The sequence below is a fragment of the Globicephala melas genome, chromosome 19 (assembly GCF_963455315.2).
Source record: "Globicephala melas chromosome 19, mGloMel1.2, whole genome shotgun sequence".
NCBI classification, from domain to species: domain Eukaryota; kingdom Metazoa; phylum Chordata; class Mammalia; order Artiodactyla; family Delphinidae; genus Globicephala; species Globicephala melas.
Window position 1 is genome coordinate 58,685,005 of NC_083332.1, and position 22,185 is coordinate 58,707,189.

At 49.0% G+C, this 22,185-nt stretch overlaps 1 protein-coding gene across 1 annotated transcript in view; it reads left to right on the plus strand.

Moving 5' to 3' along the window:
• The window catches only part of USP10 (ubiquitin specific peptidase 10), a 69,423-nt gene extending 58,984 nt beyond the window's left edge, over positions 1 to 10,439 (plus strand). The window contains exons 11-14 of the mRNA XM_030863164.3: positions 1,728 to 1,893; positions 4,733 to 4,877; positions 6,171 to 6,236; positions 9,412 to 10,439. Of these exons, the coding sequence (XP_030719024.3) occupies positions 1,728 to 1,893; positions 4,733 to 4,877; positions 6,171 to 6,236; positions 9,412 to 9,599 (565 nt within the window). The 3' untranslated portion in view covers positions 9,600 to 10,439. The remainder of the gene's footprint in view (positions 1 to 1,727; positions 1,894 to 4,732; positions 4,878 to 6,170; positions 6,237 to 9,411) is intronic.
• Positions 10,440 to 22,185: the final 11,746 nt, after the last annotated feature.

Here is a 22,185-nt window from a genome sequence, read left to right on the forward strand (position 1 = left end):
GTTAGCCGAGCAGCCTGATGTTGTCCCCCTCGGGGTGCTCACTGAGGGTGGGGGAGAAACGAGGGCACAGCCCAGTGGCTGTGTCGAGGGCTCCGTGTTTGTGGGATGGCACAGCAGCCGGATTGCAAGGCCACAAAGATCCCAGATGTGTTTGAGAATAAGCAGTGGGAAAAACCAGAATCCACTTTGGAGAAATTTCTGGCTTGCCCCAGATGACTCTTCATGGCCCTGTAGCCTCAGCCTCTGTAGGCCCTTTGCATTGAAATTGGGTGTTGATTTTTTTTTTTAACTATAAAGCAAAGATACAGAACTACTCCTTGTAACTTAGGAGCTGCTTTTGTGTGTGTAGTAGGCACCATTGAGCATGATTCTTAATGGTGTGTGGCCTGCGGGATCTTATTTCCCCGACCAGGGATCGAACCCAGGCCCCTAGCAGTGGAAGCACGGAATCCTAATCACTGGACCACCAGGGAACTCCCAAGCATTATTCTTTATTCAGACCAACGGAAAGGTTTTCTCCTAAAATTCACGCTCTTTTGTTTTGTTTTGTTTTGTTTTTGAGGTATGCGGGCCTCTCACTGCTGTGGCCTCTCCCATTGCGGAGCACAGGCTCCGGACGCACAGGCTCAGTGGCCATGGCTCACGGGCCCAGCCGCTCCGCGGCATGTGGGATCTTCCTGGACCGGGGCGCGAACCCGCGTTCCCTGCATCGGCAGGTGGACTCTCATCCACTGCGGCACCAGGGAAGCCCAAATTCATGCTCTTTTGGTGCTTTTCCAGTTACCCCCAAAAGACCAGCACTTTTCTCCACCTTGTCCACCCTTTTGGTAAAGTCCAGGCCCATTACTGCTGTTCCCATATTTTCCCACTATTCCTCTCTGGAACCAAGGGAACGGCCGCCGCCTCAAGGCTTCCTCCTCACAGGGAGCCTGGAGGTGCTTCCTGTGCTGTGTGTCGGGAAAGCAGTGTGTGAGACGGAAAGCTGGCAAGAGAGCCGCTCACCTGCCCTTCGCAGCAGTCTGACTACCTGTCCACCCCTTTTATTCGTGTATAAACTGGGGCACTCAGGCTGCAGAGAGACAATCCCACGTTGAACTCCTGGAACACCTCCTTGCTGAGGCTACGTGAGACGTGGGCCCAACACAAATTTTTACTCAGAAAGACTTGGACAAAGAAAAGTGAGGTGAACACCCAACTAAGGAAGCAAGGCTGAGCTGGCAGCCGCCTCCTTGAGGGTGGTGGCCACTTTCCTTTCGCACACACCCTGCTCCCCTTCCTTTGTAAAGTCGTTTTCATAGGGGAATTGCTATCCAAATCATTCCTTTTACCTCAGGGTTTCCTCTTTTTTATTACAACAGGCTGTGACGCCTGAGAGGATAAAAAGTGTCAGCATTTTGACTCTGGGAAGATTGTCTCCTTTGCTAATCTGTGCATTAAATAAAGTGGAGGGGGGGCATTTGGAAGGTGAAATAGGCCTTCTTCCAGAGCTATTAAGCTGGGAAAATTTTCAGCTGGTGGATTGAGTTGCTAGAAATTCTTTCGAGGTGGTATTGAGTGGAATTATTTTAAAATTCTTCGGTGTGTTTTTAGCATTTCTGTTCTCTGGTCTTCTGGCAGTGATACTGAATAATCTCGCTTGCAGTGTTTGTTCCTCTTGTCCTGCTGTATATAACCTCAGGGAGAGTGGGAAGGCGAGCTCTTAGATGCGGTGTGTTTTCCACTTTCAGGTCTGTGGTTTACCAGCAGAGTTCAAAAGAATCTGCCACCCTGCAGCCGTTCTTCACGCTGCAGCTGGACATCCAGTCGGACAAGGTACGCACCGTCCAGGACGCGTTGGAAAGCCTGGTGGCAAGAGAGTCTGTCCAGGGTTATACCACCAAAACCAAACAAGAGGTACGTTCACAGTTGGTCTTGGACCTTTATCCAGAGGCCCTCTGGGGTGGGCGAAAGAGCACAGACTCTGGAATGAGGAGAAGTGGGTTTCAGCTCTGCCTCTCAAATCGGTTGCTTACCTTTTTTTTTTGGACTGAAAGTTTCCACATTCTGAGAATGAAATGGTTGATCCTCCCAACTTCCCTTGGCTCTAAGTCATGAAACACAGGTCACGATCTTTGGGGTTATTTATTCTGAGCTGCGTTTCATTTGCTGGCCATCCAGTCATGGCACCATAGAGTGAATACCACCTCTGACAAAGGCCGATAGCTCGTTCACATTCCTGATACCATAGAGCACAATTTCATGAGATGGTTAGGAGATAAAAGATGTTCTAAAAGATGTTCTAATCTGGTTTGCATTTGACTGCAGATCTTCAAGGACATTGAGAAATAGAAAGTAATTGTTCTGGTGCCTGTTACTCTTTGATTTGATCTGAGAAAAAGATAAAGTCTTGAGTCTTTCAGCGTTCAGGAGTCAAGAGGAAGCATGTCGGCTCCGTCGAGAGAGGCGATAATTCTCTGCTCTCTGAGGGCTTGTTAGCTGCTGGCCGTCCAGATGCGCCAGTTAGGCCCGACTTCTCATCCGCAGTAGAGCGTGCCTTCTCTGTTTTGTATCCTAGGTCGTGGCTGTGCATTCGTAGAGGTGTGTTGGGGAGATGAATGTAGACTGGCTAGGGCGGTGCCTTTTTGAACACTTCAGAGTGTTCCTGTGAGGCCCGATTTCAGTAGCCGTGTGTGATGGCTACAGGGAGAACCAGCACGGCCCAGCGTAGGAAACCTGCCAGCACCTCGTGGGGCCAAGGGCCCTGCCCTTGCCTTGCAGCTCGGGCTCCATCCACGTGAAGAGGAGCAGAGGCGGGGTGTGGAGAGCTTCTGTCCGTCTGCTGTGGGTTGGTCAAGCCAACCTCTCGGGGCATCTGCAGAAGTTAGGCCTAGCTCTACCCCGTGTTTTCTAATTGCTTCTCGTGGACAATTTTGTTCAAAAAGTAAAAGTGGTAGGAGCCGGAAGAGAATCCCGGCAGCTTTTCCTTAGAGAAATGGTGGAACTTAACGGGAGAGAGAGAGTGGGTACTTGTTCTCGGGAGGCCGGGTCACGTACTGGCTGTGGGACTGTCCACCTGCTCATCTGGGGCAGCCATGACTCCAGAGGTGGACTCGCCATCCTGGCCCCTCCCCACTGGAGCCACTGATCCTGCTGGGGAGGGGGGCACCCTGTCCCTGCGCTCCCAGGACAGCCCTCTGAGGATATGTTTGTTCTCCTCGTTTGCCCCTGCTGCAGTTAAACTGCTGTTTGGGCAGAGGTGGGTGGGGCGCGATGACTGAGGTAGCGGTGGCTGTGGTTGTTGGCCCGGGGTCAGAGGAGGGTGAGGAAAAGGTGATGGATTCTAGGTGGCAGGTTTGCAGGAAGGAGTCACGGAAGAAGTGGCATCTCGGTGGAGCCTTGAAGACGGCAGAGAAGGCTGCTGGCCGTTTTCGCTCCGTGGCTGTGGAAGCAGGTGTCTGAGGAATGAGCTTGTACAGCGTGTCTGTGAAGAGCAAGTAACACATTTTCTGGAATGTGATTTTTTAATTTACTTTTCAAAGTACCCACTTGAATTTTATTAGGTTTTTAGGTCAAAAGTTGTTTTTCTGTGGGAACACAGGAAGATTGTGGGAAAATATGATTATACAAAATACTAGCTAAATAAAAAGGTCTGGGTTTGTTGGGTGTTAGAAAGTGTGGCTCAGTTTCTCTGGAAACGCGGAACACTCAGTTAAGGATTTGAGATTAGCCCCTTAACGAACAGAATCGCGCGTCACTAGCACTGAGAAACCATCCCAGAGGTACTTTAGTCTGACTATCATTTTATAAGTGAGGAAGCTGGAGTCTTACATCGTCATCGCTGGTTTTGACTGTGGAACTGGAGTCATGCTTTTTTTCATTCACAATTCTTGTTGGATGTGAGACACTGGACTGCAGAGACTCAATGGGAATGTCGAGGTGATCGGGCCATTTCCATGCCTGGGACCTCAGTCTGGGTGGGAAGACGGGCCTGAAAGGGTCTTCAGCCCTAATACTAATAAACCAGGTGGCGGTGACCGCTAGGCTCGCTTCAGGTACCTTCAGCCAGATACGCGTGTAGTCCTCCGAAAGCTTTCTGGGTGTTTATTATATGCCGCTGTCTTTCGGATTGTTACGTGGACAAGTACTTCTACCGAAAGTATTCTCCGTCTAAATACCGGAAGCATCAACACATTTGCAGATACAGAGAACAAACAGTACATAAAGGGGTTAAGTTTGCTTGTGAAGATGCATTTTAATAAAAAGCAGCGTTCAGTAGACCGTGGAAGGTCATAAGGGGCATTTTGAATTGATAAAAGCGGAACTGTTATAAAACCAATGGTTACACTAAATAGCCTTGGAGTTATCTAGAGCGTCTAATTCAAGAAACACATTGGCTTCAGCTCTATCAGTACTGTGAGAGTTATTAAAAAAATAAGTTAATACATACGTAATTCAAGGTATTACTAAGTTAGCTTCTAAATGTTTATGCCAATTTAATGCCCTCGGACAAAGGTTCTTAACTTGGCTTGGGGACCTTTGGGACCCCCTGCAGTTGTGTCTGTAGGGATATATGCACTTTTCTAAGAGGAAGGTCAGTACCTCTCAAAAGATCCCATTCGATTCTCCAGAGACCCTGTGACTCAGGAAGCTTTGAGAAGCATTGCCCCGGAGCATTTGAGTCTTGGAGCGAGAGGTGGGGTGGCGTCTGCCGCTCGGAGTAAGATGGCGTTACCTGTGTGCTTGTGTGTCTCAGGTGGAGATCAGTCGAAGGGTGACTCTGGAAAAGCTCCCTCCTGTCCTCGTGCTGCACCTGAAACGGTTTGTTTACGAGAAGACAGGTGGATGTCAGAAGCTTATCAAGAACATTGAATATCCTGTGGACTTGGAAATTAGTAAAGGTAACGACTGTAAGGCAGGAGCGTCTGTGATGACAGTCCTGGAAGCAGCCAGCTTCTTGATGCCTCAGCACTTTCTGTGTCATGTCAGCATTCAGAAGCTCTTTCATGACTTTTTTGTTTTAAATTTCTTGACTGTTAATAGACCTTTAGGTTAAAATTTCTCACTAAAATGGCCTTTTAAAAATAAAGGCAAAAATAAACCATATGAAAGTATTACTAGGTGAGAAAAATACTAAATATAAAAAGTTTATGGGTCAGTGGTAGGAAATACCCTTCCTCATACTAGGCGTTAACAGCTGTGTGGAGCAGCCTGCCTAACGGGGCTTTTTAGCGGGTGGGGCGTGTTTCCTGCGGGCCCCGGGGCTTCCCCTGCCCTCCGGCGGCAGGGACCCCGGCCTTAGAGCTGCAGCCCCAGCCCCGGGTCTCCGCCGGGTCTCCGGGGCTCGGCAGCTTGGGCACATCGTGGTGAAAGCACCTGGTTGTCTTGCTAAAAGTGAGCTTGAAGGAAAACTTTCCAGGAAAGCTTCAGAATTTGTGAGAAATGTTCTGTGCAACAGTGAAGTTCGATCAGGAGCGTAAAGAGCTAGAGGCGATGCTCAAAGTGTCTGGGGGCCTGGAGAGCAGAAAAGAGCACATGGGCCGTCTTCCCTGGTCTCCTGGAGGAGCAAACTGCCGTCCTCCTCCCTCCTCCCTCCCCACGCTGCCCGGCACTGGGACCTGCCGGGCAGTGGGCCTGGGATCACCATCGCTTCACCTGCACCCAGGCACGTTGCATTTCCTTCCCCCTAAGATTCGGACTCTGGCTCTCAGCCCTGTTCTCACGAGTTGCCACCTTCGGCTGATAGGTTTGCCTCCTATGCCAGTTCATGGTCCGTTTGAGGACCGGAAAGGGGAAGAAACGCCAGCCGAAAATCATCTTACTGTTGATTGGAGTTTTGTGGTCTGACTCACGTGTAAAACATTTTAAACCTTAGGCTTTCCAGGGCAGCTTTGCTTTTGTTTTTTTCTTCCCCATTTTTTAGAACGTCTGCTTGTAAGGGGTTTCTAGCATGGGCTAGAGGCTCAGTATATGCCCCTGTCCTGTGATGGGTGGGCTCTGGTGACCTCCGTTACTACCCTGCAGCTGGTCTTCCTCGCTGCTCAGTTTTTATGCAAATGAGGGGATGGAGTTGTGTTTGGTCTCCCTGGTCCACTGGGTGGGTTAGTTGATTGGAGGCTGCTGTCTGCCCCTTTCTGGGAGCTCTGTGTGTCAGCGCTTTTATAGATTAAAGCTTTTGATATTTTGTTTTTCAGAACTGCTCTCTCCAGGGGTTAAAAATAAGAATTTTAAATGCCACAGAACCTATAGGCTATTTGCAGGTAAGTCAATTTGTACGACATTTTCCGGTGAAAGCAACGATGAAAAGGTTTATACCCTGGCACAATTTTGCTGTAATGCCACTTAACGTAGAGAATAGATTATTGGTATCCCTGTGGACTTTATAAGTCCGGAAATCATTTGAAAATGTGCGTTTTACCTAAAATTTGGTGTGTTTGGAATTTGACAGACTATTCTCTTGGCTCTAAAAGCTCAGCCCAACGTGAGACGTCGTCTAACACGACTGTCTCTGTCTTGGAGCCAGAGGTGTGGGGTTGCCAGGCTGGGAACCCTCCCTGCCGCGGTCGTGGTGCCTGTAGGAGTGGGTGCTGAGGCGTGGCCACAGCCAGGCTAGGGGAGCGCGGGCTCCTTAGCCGCCCATGACCTCCTGCCCCCCCCCCCCCGGGCTCCCCGCAGAGCCCATCCACGTTCTCCGCCTCCTGTCCTTCCCTCCTCCTTTCTCTTTCACAGCCCGAGTCTTTTGCGCCTTTGAGGCCTTCTGTGTCTTTGAAGAGTTGCTGGTCGCAGCAGTTGTGTTTGCGCCCCTGGCCGTTTGTCTTAGAGTTTTCCAACTGCTCTCCCACCGCTCCTCTTGTGTTGCCTTTGCGGAGCCTGTCTGTAGTGACTGCTGTTTGTTAGCCCTCACACGTTCATTGAGCCTTTTCACTGGATACTTTTTATGTACTATCTCATTTAGTCCTTATGTCCTGGGAGGTATGTGGCGCTATCCCCATTTTGTAAAAGGACAAACTGAGACTCGTGGAGGAACATTGGCCGCTCTGTGCCCTTAAGTGGCAGAGCAGAGCTTCACACTCCTGCCCTCGGTCCACCCCTGAGCTCTTGGGATGTTGGATTGGGCCCTGGTCGTTGGGTGGGTCGGGTGCCAGGTTAGAAGATGTTGGGCCCGGTTGGCCCTTTCTTCCCACCAGGACCTGCTCCCTCCGACTCGCTCTTCTCCCCGGAGGTGGCTGATCACGGCCTTACCCCAGCCTGCTGGGACCTGGTGGGCAACACACTCCCGGCGTGTAGCCACCCTCCCCCTGACCTGCCTTGGGCTGGCAGCTCGGAGGCCTCTCTGTGGTCTTCCTCTGAGACCAGAGGGCCCCCAGGGTCCAGCCTGGCTCCCTGGGGTTTGGCACTGAGGTCCCAGGGTGATGACGTGTTTCTCCGAGTCTCCCTGCAGCCTCCCTGGGGTCCCTGTCAGGGCAAGGTGATGATCAAGGGCAGGGTTAGCAAGTCTTGTCTCCTGGTCAGGGGGCCCTGGTGTGAGTGCACCCCTACCACTCCCGCCCGCCCCGGCCCGGGGCTTCTTCTGGAGTCGCTCTCGCCTGCACCCCTGAATCTGAGCCTTCTAATCTCAGAAATACGGTCACCGGATTGGTTGCAGTTTTCTGTAAACTGTGAGTAAAGAGGTGCTTTTAAAAATGGTTTTGATTGCGGGACAAAGAAAATCAGTTAATATAGCGCGTGAGCTTTTGGAAAACTCATTCTCAGCTCTGCTTCTGTGACGTGGGCTTGCCGGGCGTCTGTGACACATCACCATGTTAGGTACAGGTCTGCTGCTTGAGAAACCTGCATACGGGTAGAGCGCTTCTCTTCTGAATATTTAAAATGAAGTGTCGTAGAGGAAACGCAAATCAGTTAAACCCACAGGTCCTTTAAATCCTACTGAACTGGTCACTTTAAAAAACCAAAACCAAGTCTGGTAGGTCTTAGAGGTGAAAATCCAGGACAGACGCCCCACAGCTGGATTTGGGGTCAGAGGGACATGCTGGTGTCGGGGCTCCCCTTGCCCTGCGGCAGCCTGTCCATCTCTGTGACCTGCAGGACTCGATGCAGCCGTGAGCTGCTGCTGGTTCCGTTGCTGGTTTCCCACTTGATGGCCCAACAGTCTTGCTGTCCCTCAGCGACCAGTCGCGTTCGTCCCCGGCGGGCCAGGGCCTCAGTGTTCTCTGAGCCCCAGCAGAATGGCCTCTGCGCAGAGCCCGGCTCTGGGTGGATTTGGATGTCCCTACAAGTGGGGAGCGCGCTGACGTTCAGCCTATTTATTGCTGAAATTTCGTACCAGATTGCGCCCCTCTCTCCAAGTGACTGTCCTTCATGCCACTCACGGCAACGCACAGCTCACCCTGGCCACACTGCAGCCCCCCTCCCCGGAATGTCACTGGAGGCTGTTTCCCTCACACAGGGTCAGGTCTGCTGCTGGCCCGGCCACCTCCCAGCCCCTTCTCTGCATAGAAGGGGGAGGATGTGCCCTTCCACTGTCTTTAATACCTTTTCAGCATCTTCCGACAGTTATATTTGTTTTACACCTCTGACTAAGGCTTCCTGTTTGAATTACACAATTTTAATGAACAAGTACATGGCAGGTAATTTTTTCTGTTAAAACATGGTAGTAGAAAAATCGGAAATTTTTTTTAAAAGAAGAAAAGAGCAATGACCAGTGTCTGCAGGGTGACTCAGCTGCCCAGTCAGCCCAGCTAACTGCGCTGGCGGCCCTCCTGGGGCGGCGCTGCCCTTGTCACGGGTGGCAGTCCACAGAAAACCTCAGATTCTTGTTTTTCTCATGTAATGTAAGCATATTCTTACACCGCCAAAAACTTCTAATCAGGTCAACGAAAAAATTCACCTTCTTGTAATGTAATGCACTCAGCATTCCTTCGAGTGTGAATGTAGGCTTTTCCATGTTTTCACTTTGTCCAAGATTCAGATACTCTGTTGGAACAGTCTAGAAGTGGAATTGGCTGGATCAGGGCCTGATGTTTGGGCCTCGGTGTGCGTTCCCAGAGGGACATTGGCTGATGGCTCTGCAGGGAGCGTCTCTGTGTCCTCCTTCCTAGGGGACTGTCTCCTGTATCAAGTCTTAAGGCGGCTGACGAGCCTGCCTACAGGGCTGACAGATGGGACGACCCCATTAGTTGACATTTCTTTCATAGTTTGTGAGGTATTGAGCATTTTAAATATGTTATTAAGATGTAGATGTATGACTTCGTATTGTAAATTGTTGAACGGTTTTGAGTTGAAACAGCATTGCTTTGTATAACCCCACTTCTCTGTCCCACCTGCCTTGGTGCCAGGCCTTTCGTGGGACAGGCAGGTCTGTGGCGGGGGCAGGCGGGCACCTTAGGCGCTGGTGTGCGGAGCCGCTCTCACGGGCGCCCGGGCCCTCTCTTGCAGTGGTCTACCACCACGGCAGCAGCGCCACGGGCGGCCACTACACCACGGACGTCTTCCAGATCGGTCTCAATGGCTGGCTGCGCATCGACGACCAGACGGTCAAGGTGATTAACCAGTACCAGGTGGTGAAGCCCGCTGCCGAGCGCACAGCCTACCTCCTGTATTACCGCCGCGTGGACCTGCTGTAGCCGCCGCTGTGTGTGCCCGACGCTGCTTGTAGAGCACCGGCTCTCACCGACTCCCCTCCTCTCTTTAGTGGCTCTTTAGAGAGAAACTCTTTCTTCCTGTTGCAGAAATGGGCTAGAATGAAAGGAGACGCCTGGGGTTTGTGCACAACATAGTTCATGTTGACTTCTAGCTTCCAAATCAAAGTCATCTGGTCGAGACAGACTGTCACCTGATTTAAGCAAAAACACAAAATCCACATTTCCGAAATAATGCCAATTCCTGAGTAAGAAGGGGAACTTGCATTTGATTCCCAGTCTAACTGCATAGTAGAATAAATCCTGCACCAGCAACAACACTTGTAAATTTGTGAAAATGAATTTTATCTTTCCTTAAAAAAATAAATTTTTTAATCCATCACACTTTCTTCCCTCACCCTTTAGTTTTTGATAAATGATAAAAATGAGCCAGTTATCAGAGAAGAAATAGTTCTTACTTCAAAAGATAAACAAACACATAAAATGAGTTGCTGGTTCCTAATAGGAAAAATACATTTTAATAATCGTGCGATGAGAAGCTGCTTACGTACACATTGCAGATCAAATATTTGGAGTTAAGATGTCAGTCACATAGATGGGTGATTGTAACTTTATTGCCATTAAAAGATTTCAAATTGCATTCATGCTTCTGTGTACACATAATGAAAAATGGGCAAAATGATGAAGATTGATAATTCCCTGCGTCTGCTGTCTAATTCTGCTGTCTGCTCTTCTACGATGCCGCGTCTCTAATTGTACACAGTTAGTGATAGCTAGGAGTATAAAGTTGTCGCCCATCAATAAAAATCACACAGTTGGTTTAAAGCTGCGTGTGTGGTGTTTCTTTGACGGCAAATGCCTTTTCCAGTAACCGGAGTTCAAGTGGGCAGGACTGGGCTGCTGGAATTAAAATAAGCCCTTGGGGAAGCCTGACGTGTTCCTGAAAGCTTACCCAAGCCCTCAGATGATTCTTGTTTACTATTTGCAAAGTTATTAACTCTAGTGATTCGGATAAAGGAATTTTTTTAAATCTTCAAAGAGCAGAAAAGAGGAGGTAAGCTCTCTCTCCGTTGTTTTGTCCCCTGCATTGCTGAGTTCAAGGAGGGGACGGACGTGGGTCAGGGCTGAGCATCCTTGTCATTGCCTGCTACCGAGCATCCTACCTGTGCCTCAGATGCCACCTCCAGATGCGGAAAGGAAGCCTTTCGAGATGGAAGAGATGAAGAGGAGAGCCGTCATACACGTCAGGCCGCTCCCGGCAGCTCCTGTGCCCGTGGCACCCTGGTGCCGGAAGGCCCTGTGCAGGCCACTCGCAGTAGTGTGCTGGGGTCCCCAGAGCAGTGGGCTTATGTGCTCCAAGCCTCTCCCCGAAGCTGTTCCTCTTACCGTCCGCTGTTCCTAATTGTAGCCATGTGCCGCTGCAGGTTCGGAGCTTAATTTTAAAATTACAGTACTGTATAGCATAGGGAACTATACTCAGTATTGTGTAATAACCTAAAGGGAAAATTATCCGAAAAGGAATATATACACATATATAACGGAATCACTGTGCTGTACACCTGAAACACAACATTGTAAATCAACATACTTCAATAAATATATATTTGTATAAAAATTATAAAAACGTGCAGTTCTAACGTTGCCCCCTTGGCCCGCCTGCCCTCCTGTAACCCTACTCTGATTTGCTTAGCTACTTAGAAGTCATCATTAGCCTCTCATTAAAATAATGTACAATTCTTATGGAACATGTGGACTTCGAACGCTAAATTAACTTTGGGGGATGCAACCCACACCAGCAGTAAACCAGCCACACGTGGACTAAGGAGCCTGTTCTGAAGCCCGGCGTTGAGTTCTGCACTGTGATCCGTGAGCCAGGTCAGGTCCGATCTGTACAAGTGGCTTATCTGTCTTGAGTATGCAGCCTCCATAAGCGATGTTGGCTAAAGTGTCCCCGTGAGTCAGTGAACGCCCTGTCCAGAACAAGGCCTCTCTCAGGGATCTGTAACAGGAGCCCGGACATACAGTGCCGTCGTTGGTACACCAGCCTGCTTCCAAGTGTTAGAACACATCTTGTGCATTTAGATGAGGAAATTTTCCCTCAAATGTCGTTCGAGGGTCTCTACATAATCATTAAATTGCTAAGTTACATATTCTGTCAAGCCCAAAATATGTTGGAAACTGAGATACTAAGGCCTTCCCTTGGAAGGTCTCGTCTCTCTCAAAAGTGGTTAGAGATGAATTAAGTGCAGTGGGGCCTCCAGTGTCTCGGGTGACCCTGTAACGTGCGGAGAGGTACTGCATTCACGTCTTAAATTTTATTTCTGGCTGTGTTGGGTCTTCATTGCTGTATGTGGGCTTTCTCTAGTTGTGGTGAGCGGGGGTTACTCTTCATTTTGGTGCATGGGCTTCTCATTGCGGTGGCTTCTCTTGTTGCAGAGCACGGACTCTAGGCGCGCGGGCTTCAGTAGTTGTGGCACAGGGCTCAGTCGTTGTGGCTCGCGGACTCTAGAGCACCGGCTCAGTAGTTGTGGCGCACGAGCTTAGTTGCTCCGAGGCCTGTGGGATCTTCCCAGGCCAGGGATCGAACCCGTGTCCCCTGCATTGGCAGGTGCATTCTTAACCACGACGCCACCAGGCAAGTCCTGCATTCACTCTTCAGGCTACTGTCCCCTCTGGCACATCGGACCTTTAGATTCAGCTGTCTGGTAGCCCTCAGATGGCTCCTCTGTTACCCTGTACATGAGTGTGTTGTCTGAAAGAGCATGCATATTCCCACACCCCCTGACAGCTCCAATTGTATGCATGACAGATAATAGCTTCCCAATTTTCCTGTGCTTAAGTGGGATCGGGATGCCCAGCTGCAGGCGAAGAGCAAAGCTCCTAAAGGGGCCGAATATATAGCAAGGAGACGCTAGCCTGGAGTTCACGATTACCTGCATTTGGTCCCTGCAGTGATTGATCGGCCCTTGGATAGAAAACCCGATCATTCTAGCAAATCCAGTGCTTTCTAGGGTCCCAGGTGAATTGTGGGCCTGTCCATGTTGTTCTTGACATTTTGAGCTAAATGTTTAGTGTTTCCTGCTGCAATTTTTAGTGTTTTTATAATTCCAAGACTATTTCGTTGGCTTTAGGGTCATTTACACTAAGAACTTGGCCCCTTAACCTTGGTGCTGGGGATATAAATTTAGTGATTTTCCTTCATTAGCATTTGACATGTCTTTCTCAGTGGCTTTTAAACCACTGTGAATGCTAGGGTACCGTCAGAAGTACAACACAGGGAGATTTTTCTTTACTGTGTGAAATATTGCTAACAAGACTTGGAAGTTGTCTTACACGAAGAACGTAATCAGGTTTATCTGGTTGGTGTATTGTTTGCCCCAAGCCAAGAAAGTGCATGTGCCTCTTTCAGAAGGAAAGAAGGAAAAATGGGTTCCATTCAGAATGAAAAATGGCGGTCCTTCCATTGTCCTGTTTGTACAGCCATGTTCAGCTGCCCGGTGGCTCAGAGAAGCTGTTTCTTTAATTTTTCAGGTGGTCAGTCATGTAGTCATGGTCCAATGTGTGGGTCCCGCTAGTAGTAACTTTGTAATCAGCAAATGCATCATTTTATGTCTTTTCCTTAGTGGAAATTTCTGGTGATTGTTCTCATAGGGTGCTTGTACTTGACCGGGCCAACTAGTTAGAAAGCTAAGATTGCAGTCAAAGTCAGTTGCTTTGGATTAACCAAGTAAACCTGTGAGTTCAATGCTGCACAGCTCTCAGCTCACTTTGCAGGAGTCGGCGTCCTGCCAGTGTGGCCACTTCACTCATGGTTCGTTAAGCTTCTCTTTGGAAGTGCTTAGTCCATCAAGAGAGACCAAAGACCTCTGTTACTTCTCTGGCTCAAGAAGGAAAGGTGCCTTGTCGACTGGCCCGGTGAGGGTAGTACCCATTACACCAATTTCCTGAGCGTCAGTGGGCTTCGAAAACATTAGGAAAAAAATCTTAGAGTTTAAAAAAAGTCTAACAAGGCCGTGTGTTAACAACCTGCTCTACACATAATGCTATTTTGTCTTTTTAAAATCAATCGCAGCAGATTGCCAAGCGGGTGTGCTTTTTCCTCATCAGACGTTTGCTCTTGCTTCCTAGGATTTTTTTTTTTAATCTGTTATTATTCATCTTTTGGACTGACTATTCCCATCTTACTTATACCTTTTGGAGACAAATATGTTTGTTTGAAAAATGAGATTCACTTTGTAGCTTGGCTTCACCCTGTGGTGATGTTCTTTCTCTTCAGAAGTAAATAAACGAACCAGTGAACGAATGCTTGGTCCCTTTTCTGATCTTTCACTCTCTTTTCTTACCTCCCCCTGCCCCCCACCCCTACAAGAAAGGGTATATCATCCTAGTTAGTGAGTGTGGGCTTCTTTTAGCAGATTTACACTGTAAATTTGTTTGCCAGTTGGGCTTCCCTTTTGTTTCTCAGGCAGTCTGGTCATAATTAGGGGTGACTTGCTAAGCTCTGATTTGCTGAGCACAGTAGCATTTTGTCAGGTGTCTTCTGTTGGAAACAGCTGGCAAGTAAGCTTTTAAATTTAGTGGGGTTTTCTAAATGTCCATCGACAGAGGAATGGATAAAGAAGATGTTATATGTATACACACACACACACACACACACAATGGAGTATTACTCAGCCATAAAAAGGATGAAATAATGGCATATGCAGCAACATGGATGCACCCAGAGATGATCGTACTAAGTGAAGTAAGCCACGCAGAGAAAGACAAAAACATATGATATCACTTATATGTGGACTCTAAAAAGATGATACAAATTAACTTACTTACAAAAAAGAAACAGACTCACAGACTTTGAAAACTTTTGGTTACCAAAGGAGGGGGGGGCGGGATAAATTAGGACTTCGAGACACTACTATATATAAAATAGATAATCGAGAAGGACCTACCGTAGAGTACCGTAGGGAACTCTACTCAATATTCTGTAATAACCTGTATGGGAACAGAATCTGAAAAAGAATGGATGTATGTATGTGTATATGTATACCTGAATCACTTTGCTGTACACCTGAAACAGACACGACATTGTAAATCAACTATATCCCAATATAAAATAAAAAGTAAATTTAAAAAAAATAGTGTTTTTTTTTCTTTCAGTTAAGGGGATCCTAGCTGCCGTGCGATTTAGGAAATGTTTTGACTCTAGGACTTCACATTGATTGAGTGATGCCGTCCAAGATGTTTTCATCTTCATAAACTCCATTTCCTCCCAGATCCCATTTAAGTGCGTGCTCTTTGTCTTATCTATCATGTTATCTATCATGTGCTGGAAGTATTTATTGTCGGTTTTCTAAGGAGTAAATATTAGGGTAGCTTTGTTCATTCTGTGGTAGCAATCCAGTCAGATGCGTGTGTGCGTTTGAAGGGTTCCCGATCCCTTCCTGAGAAACCCCATGTCCCTGTCAGGAATCAGGTAAATCTCAATCCCGTGGGGTTTTTTTGTCCTTTTTTGAAATTGCAGTTGGTTTTTGTCTTTCAAACATCTTCACCCATGCGGAGTGTTTTTGGTTTCAGCTGTCGGGCCCTCTGAGAGGCTTGCGCCGTGTTCGGGGTGGCACTGGGATGCTGGGGTTGGGTCTGGTGAACGTGACCTCGAGCTCATCTGTCCTCCAAAGAAAGCAGATCTCTTCACGCATTTTATGAGCATTTGGGGATTCCCTACGTAATTTAAGAAAAAAAATAATCCCTCTGCTTAAAAAAAAAAAAAAAAGATTGAAGGACTCTTACTTCAGCGTGGATTTCCTGCCAGATGTGAAAATGGACTCATCCTTGTTTATTCCCTGTTGTCAGCAGTGGGCCCAGCTCTGGACTCTGATACCTGTGGGCTCGGATTGGCTTTGTGCTTATCTTATCACCTGCAGCTGAAAGCCGAGCACTCCTGTGCTCCGTGGAGAATCAGTCGGTGCCTCCTGACCTTCTTGAGGACACTCACCCTTCACATCCGAGGCCAGCAAGGGGGTGATGCACTGATGTGGAATTTGTTCTGTGTTCGTAAAGGTGTGAATTAACTTTGCAGTGAGTAACATTCCCTTTCTAGGAAGATTTCTCCTGTTTCTTATGGCTGCAGACCCTCCCTGCTGCACTGGGACCACACCTCCCACTGCAAGACCACTGACTCCAGTGGAGCCCTCCACCGGGGGTGCTGCCGACGTGAGGCTCATGACCTGGAGCAGATCCAGGGGTGTCGGGACCAGCGACTCACAGCAGCGTCCTCTGTGGTCACCTTGGGGCGGCGCTCCTGCTTGCCCCTCTCCCTTCCCCTCTCCGGACAGCATATTTTCTTAACGTGCTCATGATAGCTAAGAAGACATGGGGCTTCCTATAGGCCAGGCCCACTTCTGCTTTTAAATTACTTTTTAATTTTTTTAAATTAATTTATTTACTTTTGGCTGCGTTGGGTCCTCGTTGCTGTGCAAGGGGTTTCTATAGTTGCGGCGAGCAGGGGCTACTCTTTGTTGCGGTGCTTCTCATTGCAGTGGCTTCTTTTGTTGCAGAGCACAGGCTCTAGAGCGCAGGCTCAGTAGTTGTGGCGCACGGGCCTAGTTGCTCCGCGGCATGGGGGATCTTCCCCGACCAGGGCTCGGACCTGTGTCCCCTGCATTGGCAGGCGGATTCTCAACCACTGCGCCACCAGGGAAGCTCCAGGCCCACTTCTGAGCTCTTTCCAGGCACTTGGCCCTCTGACAGTCGCGGGAGGACTTTCTGCCTACACCGCGCAGCTGGGGAGTTGGCATCGGCTCAGAGTCTGCTCGGAGCCCCTGCACTGTGCTGTGTGCTGGCGCCCACCCCTCATCCCCGCGGCCTGCCCAGGTCAGTCCTGGCACTCGAGAGTAAACTAGAGTGGCCAAGAGAGGCTGGTGATACAGCAGAGAAACAGAAGGGAAATCTGGATGAACTCTCAATGCTGTGGCATTAAAACAGAACAAAGTAGTGAAATGATTAAAAACAGGGGTGCGGAAGCACCCATCCGGTGCTCCAAACTCTCCCTGTGCTAACCAGCCTGTGATCTTGGGGCAGTGGTCCAGTGTCTGAACTGGCTGGGGGTGGCACTGCCCCACGGGGTCAGGGACAGGGTTAGGCCAGGTAACAGGTGCGATCTCTAAGCAGAGCCTGGGGGCTCAGTGAGCCCTGCTCACCTGTGTCCCTTCTGGCGTCATCACAGGGCTTGGGGCCGGGCCTCATCTCTGGTAATTCACCTTTTGAATTTCCCATCTTTTCCTGCCTCGACCCTTGGCCCTGCTTGCCTGTCCCCTCGTTTGAGTTCTGCTCTCCTGTCAGTTCTGGATGCTTCTGTTGAAGCCAGGCAGCTGGGCACTGTCTCCTGCCTGGTCAGGGCCCCCCAGGATAGGGACATGTTTGCTGCTGACTGAGTTTCCACTAGAAAATAGTGTGAGTGTCTGGGTAGTGGGCGGCCTGTCACCAACTGACCCCGGTGCCCCCTGGATCGCTCAGTAGAAATGTTCATTCCTCCCTGTCTTCCTTTTATGCAGATGCCCACCCAGGACTAGCTGCACACACACACCCTGGAGTTTTCTGTTACTGTTCTTCTTTACAGCTATCATGGGACTTTTTTTTTTTTTTGTGGTACGCGGGCCTCTCACTGTTGTGGCCTCTCCCATTGCGGAGCACAGGCTCCGGACGTGCAGGCTCAGCGGCCATGGCTCACGGGCCCAGCCGCTCCGCGGCATGTGGGATCTTCCCGGACCGGGGCACGAAACCGTGTCCCCTGCATCGGCAGGTGGACTCCCAACCACTGCGCCACCAGGGAAGCCCTATCATGGAACTTTTTAAAGAAAGAAGTAAAATTCATTAGTGCACAGAAAAAATGAACCAAAGACTGGTCCAACCTAAGATTTGCATCCAACCTAACGTTTGTTTTCAAAGAAATAAAGTTTAAAAGTTCAACTTGGGCTTCCCTGGTGGTGCAGCGGTTGAGAGTCCGCCTGCTGATGCAGGGGACACGGGTTCGCGCCCCGGTCCGGGAGGATGCCACGTGCTGCGGAGCCGCTGGGCCCGTGAGCCATGTCCGCTGAGCCTGCGCGTCCGGAGCCTGTGCTCCGCAACGGGAGAGGCCACAACAGTGAGAGGCCCGCATACAGCAAAAAAAAAAAAAAAAAAAAGTTCAACTGACCCATGTTTACAACTAAGAAGAAAACATACACTTCATTCAGTAAACACAGCAAACTTGAAATCTGCTTTTATTCTGTCTGGTGACCAGTTCAGGGCACAGAAGGGATGATACTGTGGGAGAGGCAAAGGAGATGGAGGTTAAGAGGGGAAGGAAGGGTGCCGGGGAGTGGGGCGCAGACCCAGGGGAGCGCGTGGGTCCAGCCTGGGCCTCCTGTGCAGACGGTGCTGACAGTGAACTCAACTTAACACTAGCCCCCGGTCTCTACAGGGAATGGCCGGTCATCATTTCTCTTCTGGAAACAGTTTACTCCGAGGTCTGAAGGTCTCAGTGTCTTCGTTTAGACCTTCCTTTTGGGTGTAGGGAGCTGTCCACCTACTCGGCCTGTTCACTGCTCATTGGCGGGTGTGTCGCCTTCTCAGGCACCCCGTTAGGTCGCTGTGCCTGAGGCTGTCCTCTGAAGCCCACATTGTTGCTGACCTTTGAGTGCTTCCCTTTTGAAACCAAGTGTGTTTCAGTGTTTTTGTCCTGTTAGTCCTAATGGTGACAGTACGTAGTACGATTCAAAGGGAAAATAAAGGGCACTGCAAAAAGAGTAGAACAAATGGGCAGCGGCAGCCACAGCAAGACATCCTCGCAGGGTCCGGCCAGGGCATCCTTCAGCCTGCCCTTGCCCTGGGCTGGATGGGTGACATCGCAGCTTGTGGTGTGAGCACAGCCAGCGGCTGAGCTCTCAGATCTGACCTCCTGGCCCACTGAGCAGGTGACCCCCGGGTCTTTACACGCCCCCAGCGCTGACACCCCAAGCAGGTTTGCAGCCGGTGGAGCAGGAAGGGGTGGGCCAGGCCCTCCCTGCCCGCTTTTCACAGAACTGCTGTCTGCGTCTGGGTGGTTTGGAAAATATTGTGGAAAAGAACCAAGTGGCTACCACGAGTCTGCACGTTCACAAGGTTTGTGTTTGACTTGAAGCGCCCACAACCAAACCCTTTAATTTCACTTGAATAAAAAGTGATGTGTTGACGAAAACGCCTTGTCCTACTTAAGCGGGGGCTGTGGCGAGGGTGGTGATATCACACTGGAGGGGACCCAGGCTGGGCCCCGGGCCTCGAGCTGTGACTTGCACGCGGCCAGGCACTCATGTCGAAATGGACAACTCAGGAGCCGTTTGCATGTTTATTTACCCGTGTAAACGTGTAGCGTATTTCCAGGGCCCCAGGGCCCCCAAGCTCCCTAAGGGTCACCAGTACCTGACGTCCGTCATACATCACTTCTCACCCTCGGCACCGTGGACACCTGCGTGTGGCCAGCTGTCCTGTGCATTGTGGGATGTGAGCATCGTGGCCTCACCCACTGGATACCAGTTGCACTCCCCCTCCAGTTGTGACAACCAAAAACATCACCAGACATGGCCGAATGTCCCCTGGGGAACCAATCACCTCTAGGTGAGAACCACTGCCATAGCGAATTTGACCGCTTAGGACTTCATAGAAACAGCATCATAAAACATGTACTCCAAAAAAAACAAACAAACAAAAACATGTACTCCGCACCTTCTTTCACCCAAGATAATCTGCAGTTATAATCGTCCCCGTCCCTGTCGCAGCGTTAACACAATCCCTCTGTGTCGAAATCCGCAGGGGGCCGGGGCCGGGGCCGGCTGCGGCCAGGGCCAGGGTCAGGATGGGAGGCAGATTTAAGCTCACAGAAATATATGCAGAGCGCCAGTTACTAAAGTATCAGTGTATCCACTGGTAAATGATTCTCAAAATGATAAACTCTATAGTCCGGATAGAAAACCCTTTTATTCCTGGTTACTGGTGATTGAATGGTCACCTGATAAGCAAATGCCAGGGTAACCAGGTGACATTGAGTTTTCGCACAGCATCTTCTTAATCCTTGCCAAAATCTTAGGAAGGGGGCCGGCTAGTCCCGCTAAACGAGGAAGCAAGCTTACCTGGTGGTGGTTTGCAGTCGCTGCGTTCCGTCCACCGTGGAGCGCCTCCTGTCAGTCCGCCTTGGAGAGACGGTCAGAAAACAGTGTCCCTGTTCTCTGGAGGAAGTTTGCTGAGTGACAGTGCCGGGATCCTGCTTTCTGGTCCCCGGGCCAGCTCACCCTGCTGCCCACAGGAGGGCGACCAGTGCATCTTGGTGGCTCCAAGCTTTAGTGGAGGGGCCAACGGCTGGTTGGTTAATCACACAGCCCTGCCCCTTCATCTCACCCATGCATTTGCCACCTTGAAAGCCAATTCCGAAAGCCCAGTGCAAAACAAAAACAGAACAACCCCCTTCCCCAGAAAACCTGAAAGCAAATACCTTCATCCAAACATCACCAGTGCTTGTCTCTGTAGGTACCTGCCCCCAGTCTATTCGTGTATTCCAGTTTTTCTACACTGGGCATTTTTTACTTTCTAAGTTTAGAAATGTTTTCTCCTCTGTGTCTCCAAGCCTGTGTTGCCAGACCAGGTAGCTGCTGTAGCCCCCCCTCCCATCCCCCACTTCTCGAAGACCAAGGGTCCGGGGTGCTCTAAGTTCTGAAGTTTGGCCATGTTGCAATGCCAGAGGCTTATCTTGATTCCAGTAATTAGAGAAACACATCTGTCAAACCAGTACCCTCTTGGAATTCAAGCACTGGTTTGAGAATTAATACGAAATTCAGTTGAGTGCATTCGAATGCAAGCATCGAAGTCCACGTTTGAATGAATACAGAGAGCACAAGTTGTCTGGGCACCGCGGGCCGTTCTGTTGGGATGAGTTCAGCACAAACAAATCCTCAATCTGCGGGTTAAACTCTTATGTAAATGCTTATGGGTTTACAACTTCTGGGGGAAATAATGCCTGGGAAAATGTCTTTGGGGTTTCATCGAACACTTGGAAAATAATCTGAAAACATTTTTCCAAACCCCAGGTAGTTCCAGCCCAGTCCTAATTGATAATAACTGTGTCTACACGGCCCTTCTCTGTCCATTCTTAGTACCGTAAATGCCAAGGAGACCTTTGCGCTGAGAATTTATGCTGGTGCCAGTGGGGTCTGGGGATCAGGCAGCTCTGGCCAGTCTGTCTCCACCATCACGTAACAGCCTCCCCCTCCTCCAGGAATGCTCGTAACTATTATGAGAATCAGATCTTGGGTTAATTTTAACTGAATTTAATTCATTCATCAGACCATTATTTGGTACCGACTCAGTGCTAGGTTTTTCTTCTTGTTGCAGGCAGCTCATAAATGAAATGAGGCGAGAAGTCTGACAGCTCCCGTCTTGAAGGGTTCACAGTTAGTGGGAGAAAGCAGGACCTAGGCAGTGGGGTGGAGAAAGCAGTGAGTGCTGGTCACAGAACAGGAGTTGGGGGCTGGGAGAGCTCAGAGGAGGGGCTGTCTGGGCAGTGTGAATTCAACCCTAGTCTTATTGTAGATGTCTTTTACCAGATTAAGGAAGTTCCTTTCTACTCTGAGTTTTTGAGCGTTTTTAATCATGCATGGGTGTTGACTTTTGTCAAATGTTTTTTTCTACACCAATTCATATGATTCTGTGTTTTTTCTTCTTTAGTTTATTAATATGGTGGAGTGTGTTGATTGGTTTTTTAACACTCCACCAGCCTGCATTCCTGGGATAAACACCATTTGGTCATGGTGTAGTGTATTTTTTATACATTGCTGGACTCTATTTGCTAATATTTGTTGAAGATTCTTGTGTCTGTGTTTGTGATGCACACTGGTCCATGCACATTTCTTGTATTGTCTTTGTACGGTTTGGGTGTCAGAATAGTACTGGCCTCTTAAAATGAATTGGTAAGTGTTCCCTCCTTGTGTAGGACTGGTGTTATTTCTACTTGAAACGTTTGGTAGTTTTCACTAGTAAAACTATCTGGGCCTAAAGATTTCTTTTTCGGAAAGTTTTAAACTACAAGTTCAATTACTTTAATACATACAGGACTCCTGGAAAATCTCTTTCATCTTGGGTGAGTTTTGGTCATCTGTGGCTTTTCAGAAATAGTTCTCATTCATCTAAGTTGTTGAGTTTAAGTGCAAAGAGATGCTCAGGGTGTTCTCTCATTATCCTGTTAGTGTCTCTGTGGTCTATCTATGGTGTTAACTCCTTTTTATTCCGCATATTGGCCATTTGTGTGTGTCTGTCTGTCTCTCTCTTTTGTCAGCCTTGTTAGAGATTTGTCAAATTTTACTGGCCTTTTAAAAGTTTTAGCTTTTGATGTCATTGATTTTCTCATTGGTTTTCTGTCACTGGTTTCAGTGTCATTAATTTTTGCTTTTCGTCTTTATTATTTTGTTTCTTCTGCTTGCTTTGGGTTTATTTTGCTCTTGTTTTCCCAGTTTCTTAGGGTGGGAGCTTAAATGGTGGATTTGAGATCTTTATTATTTTTTTCCTAGTATTT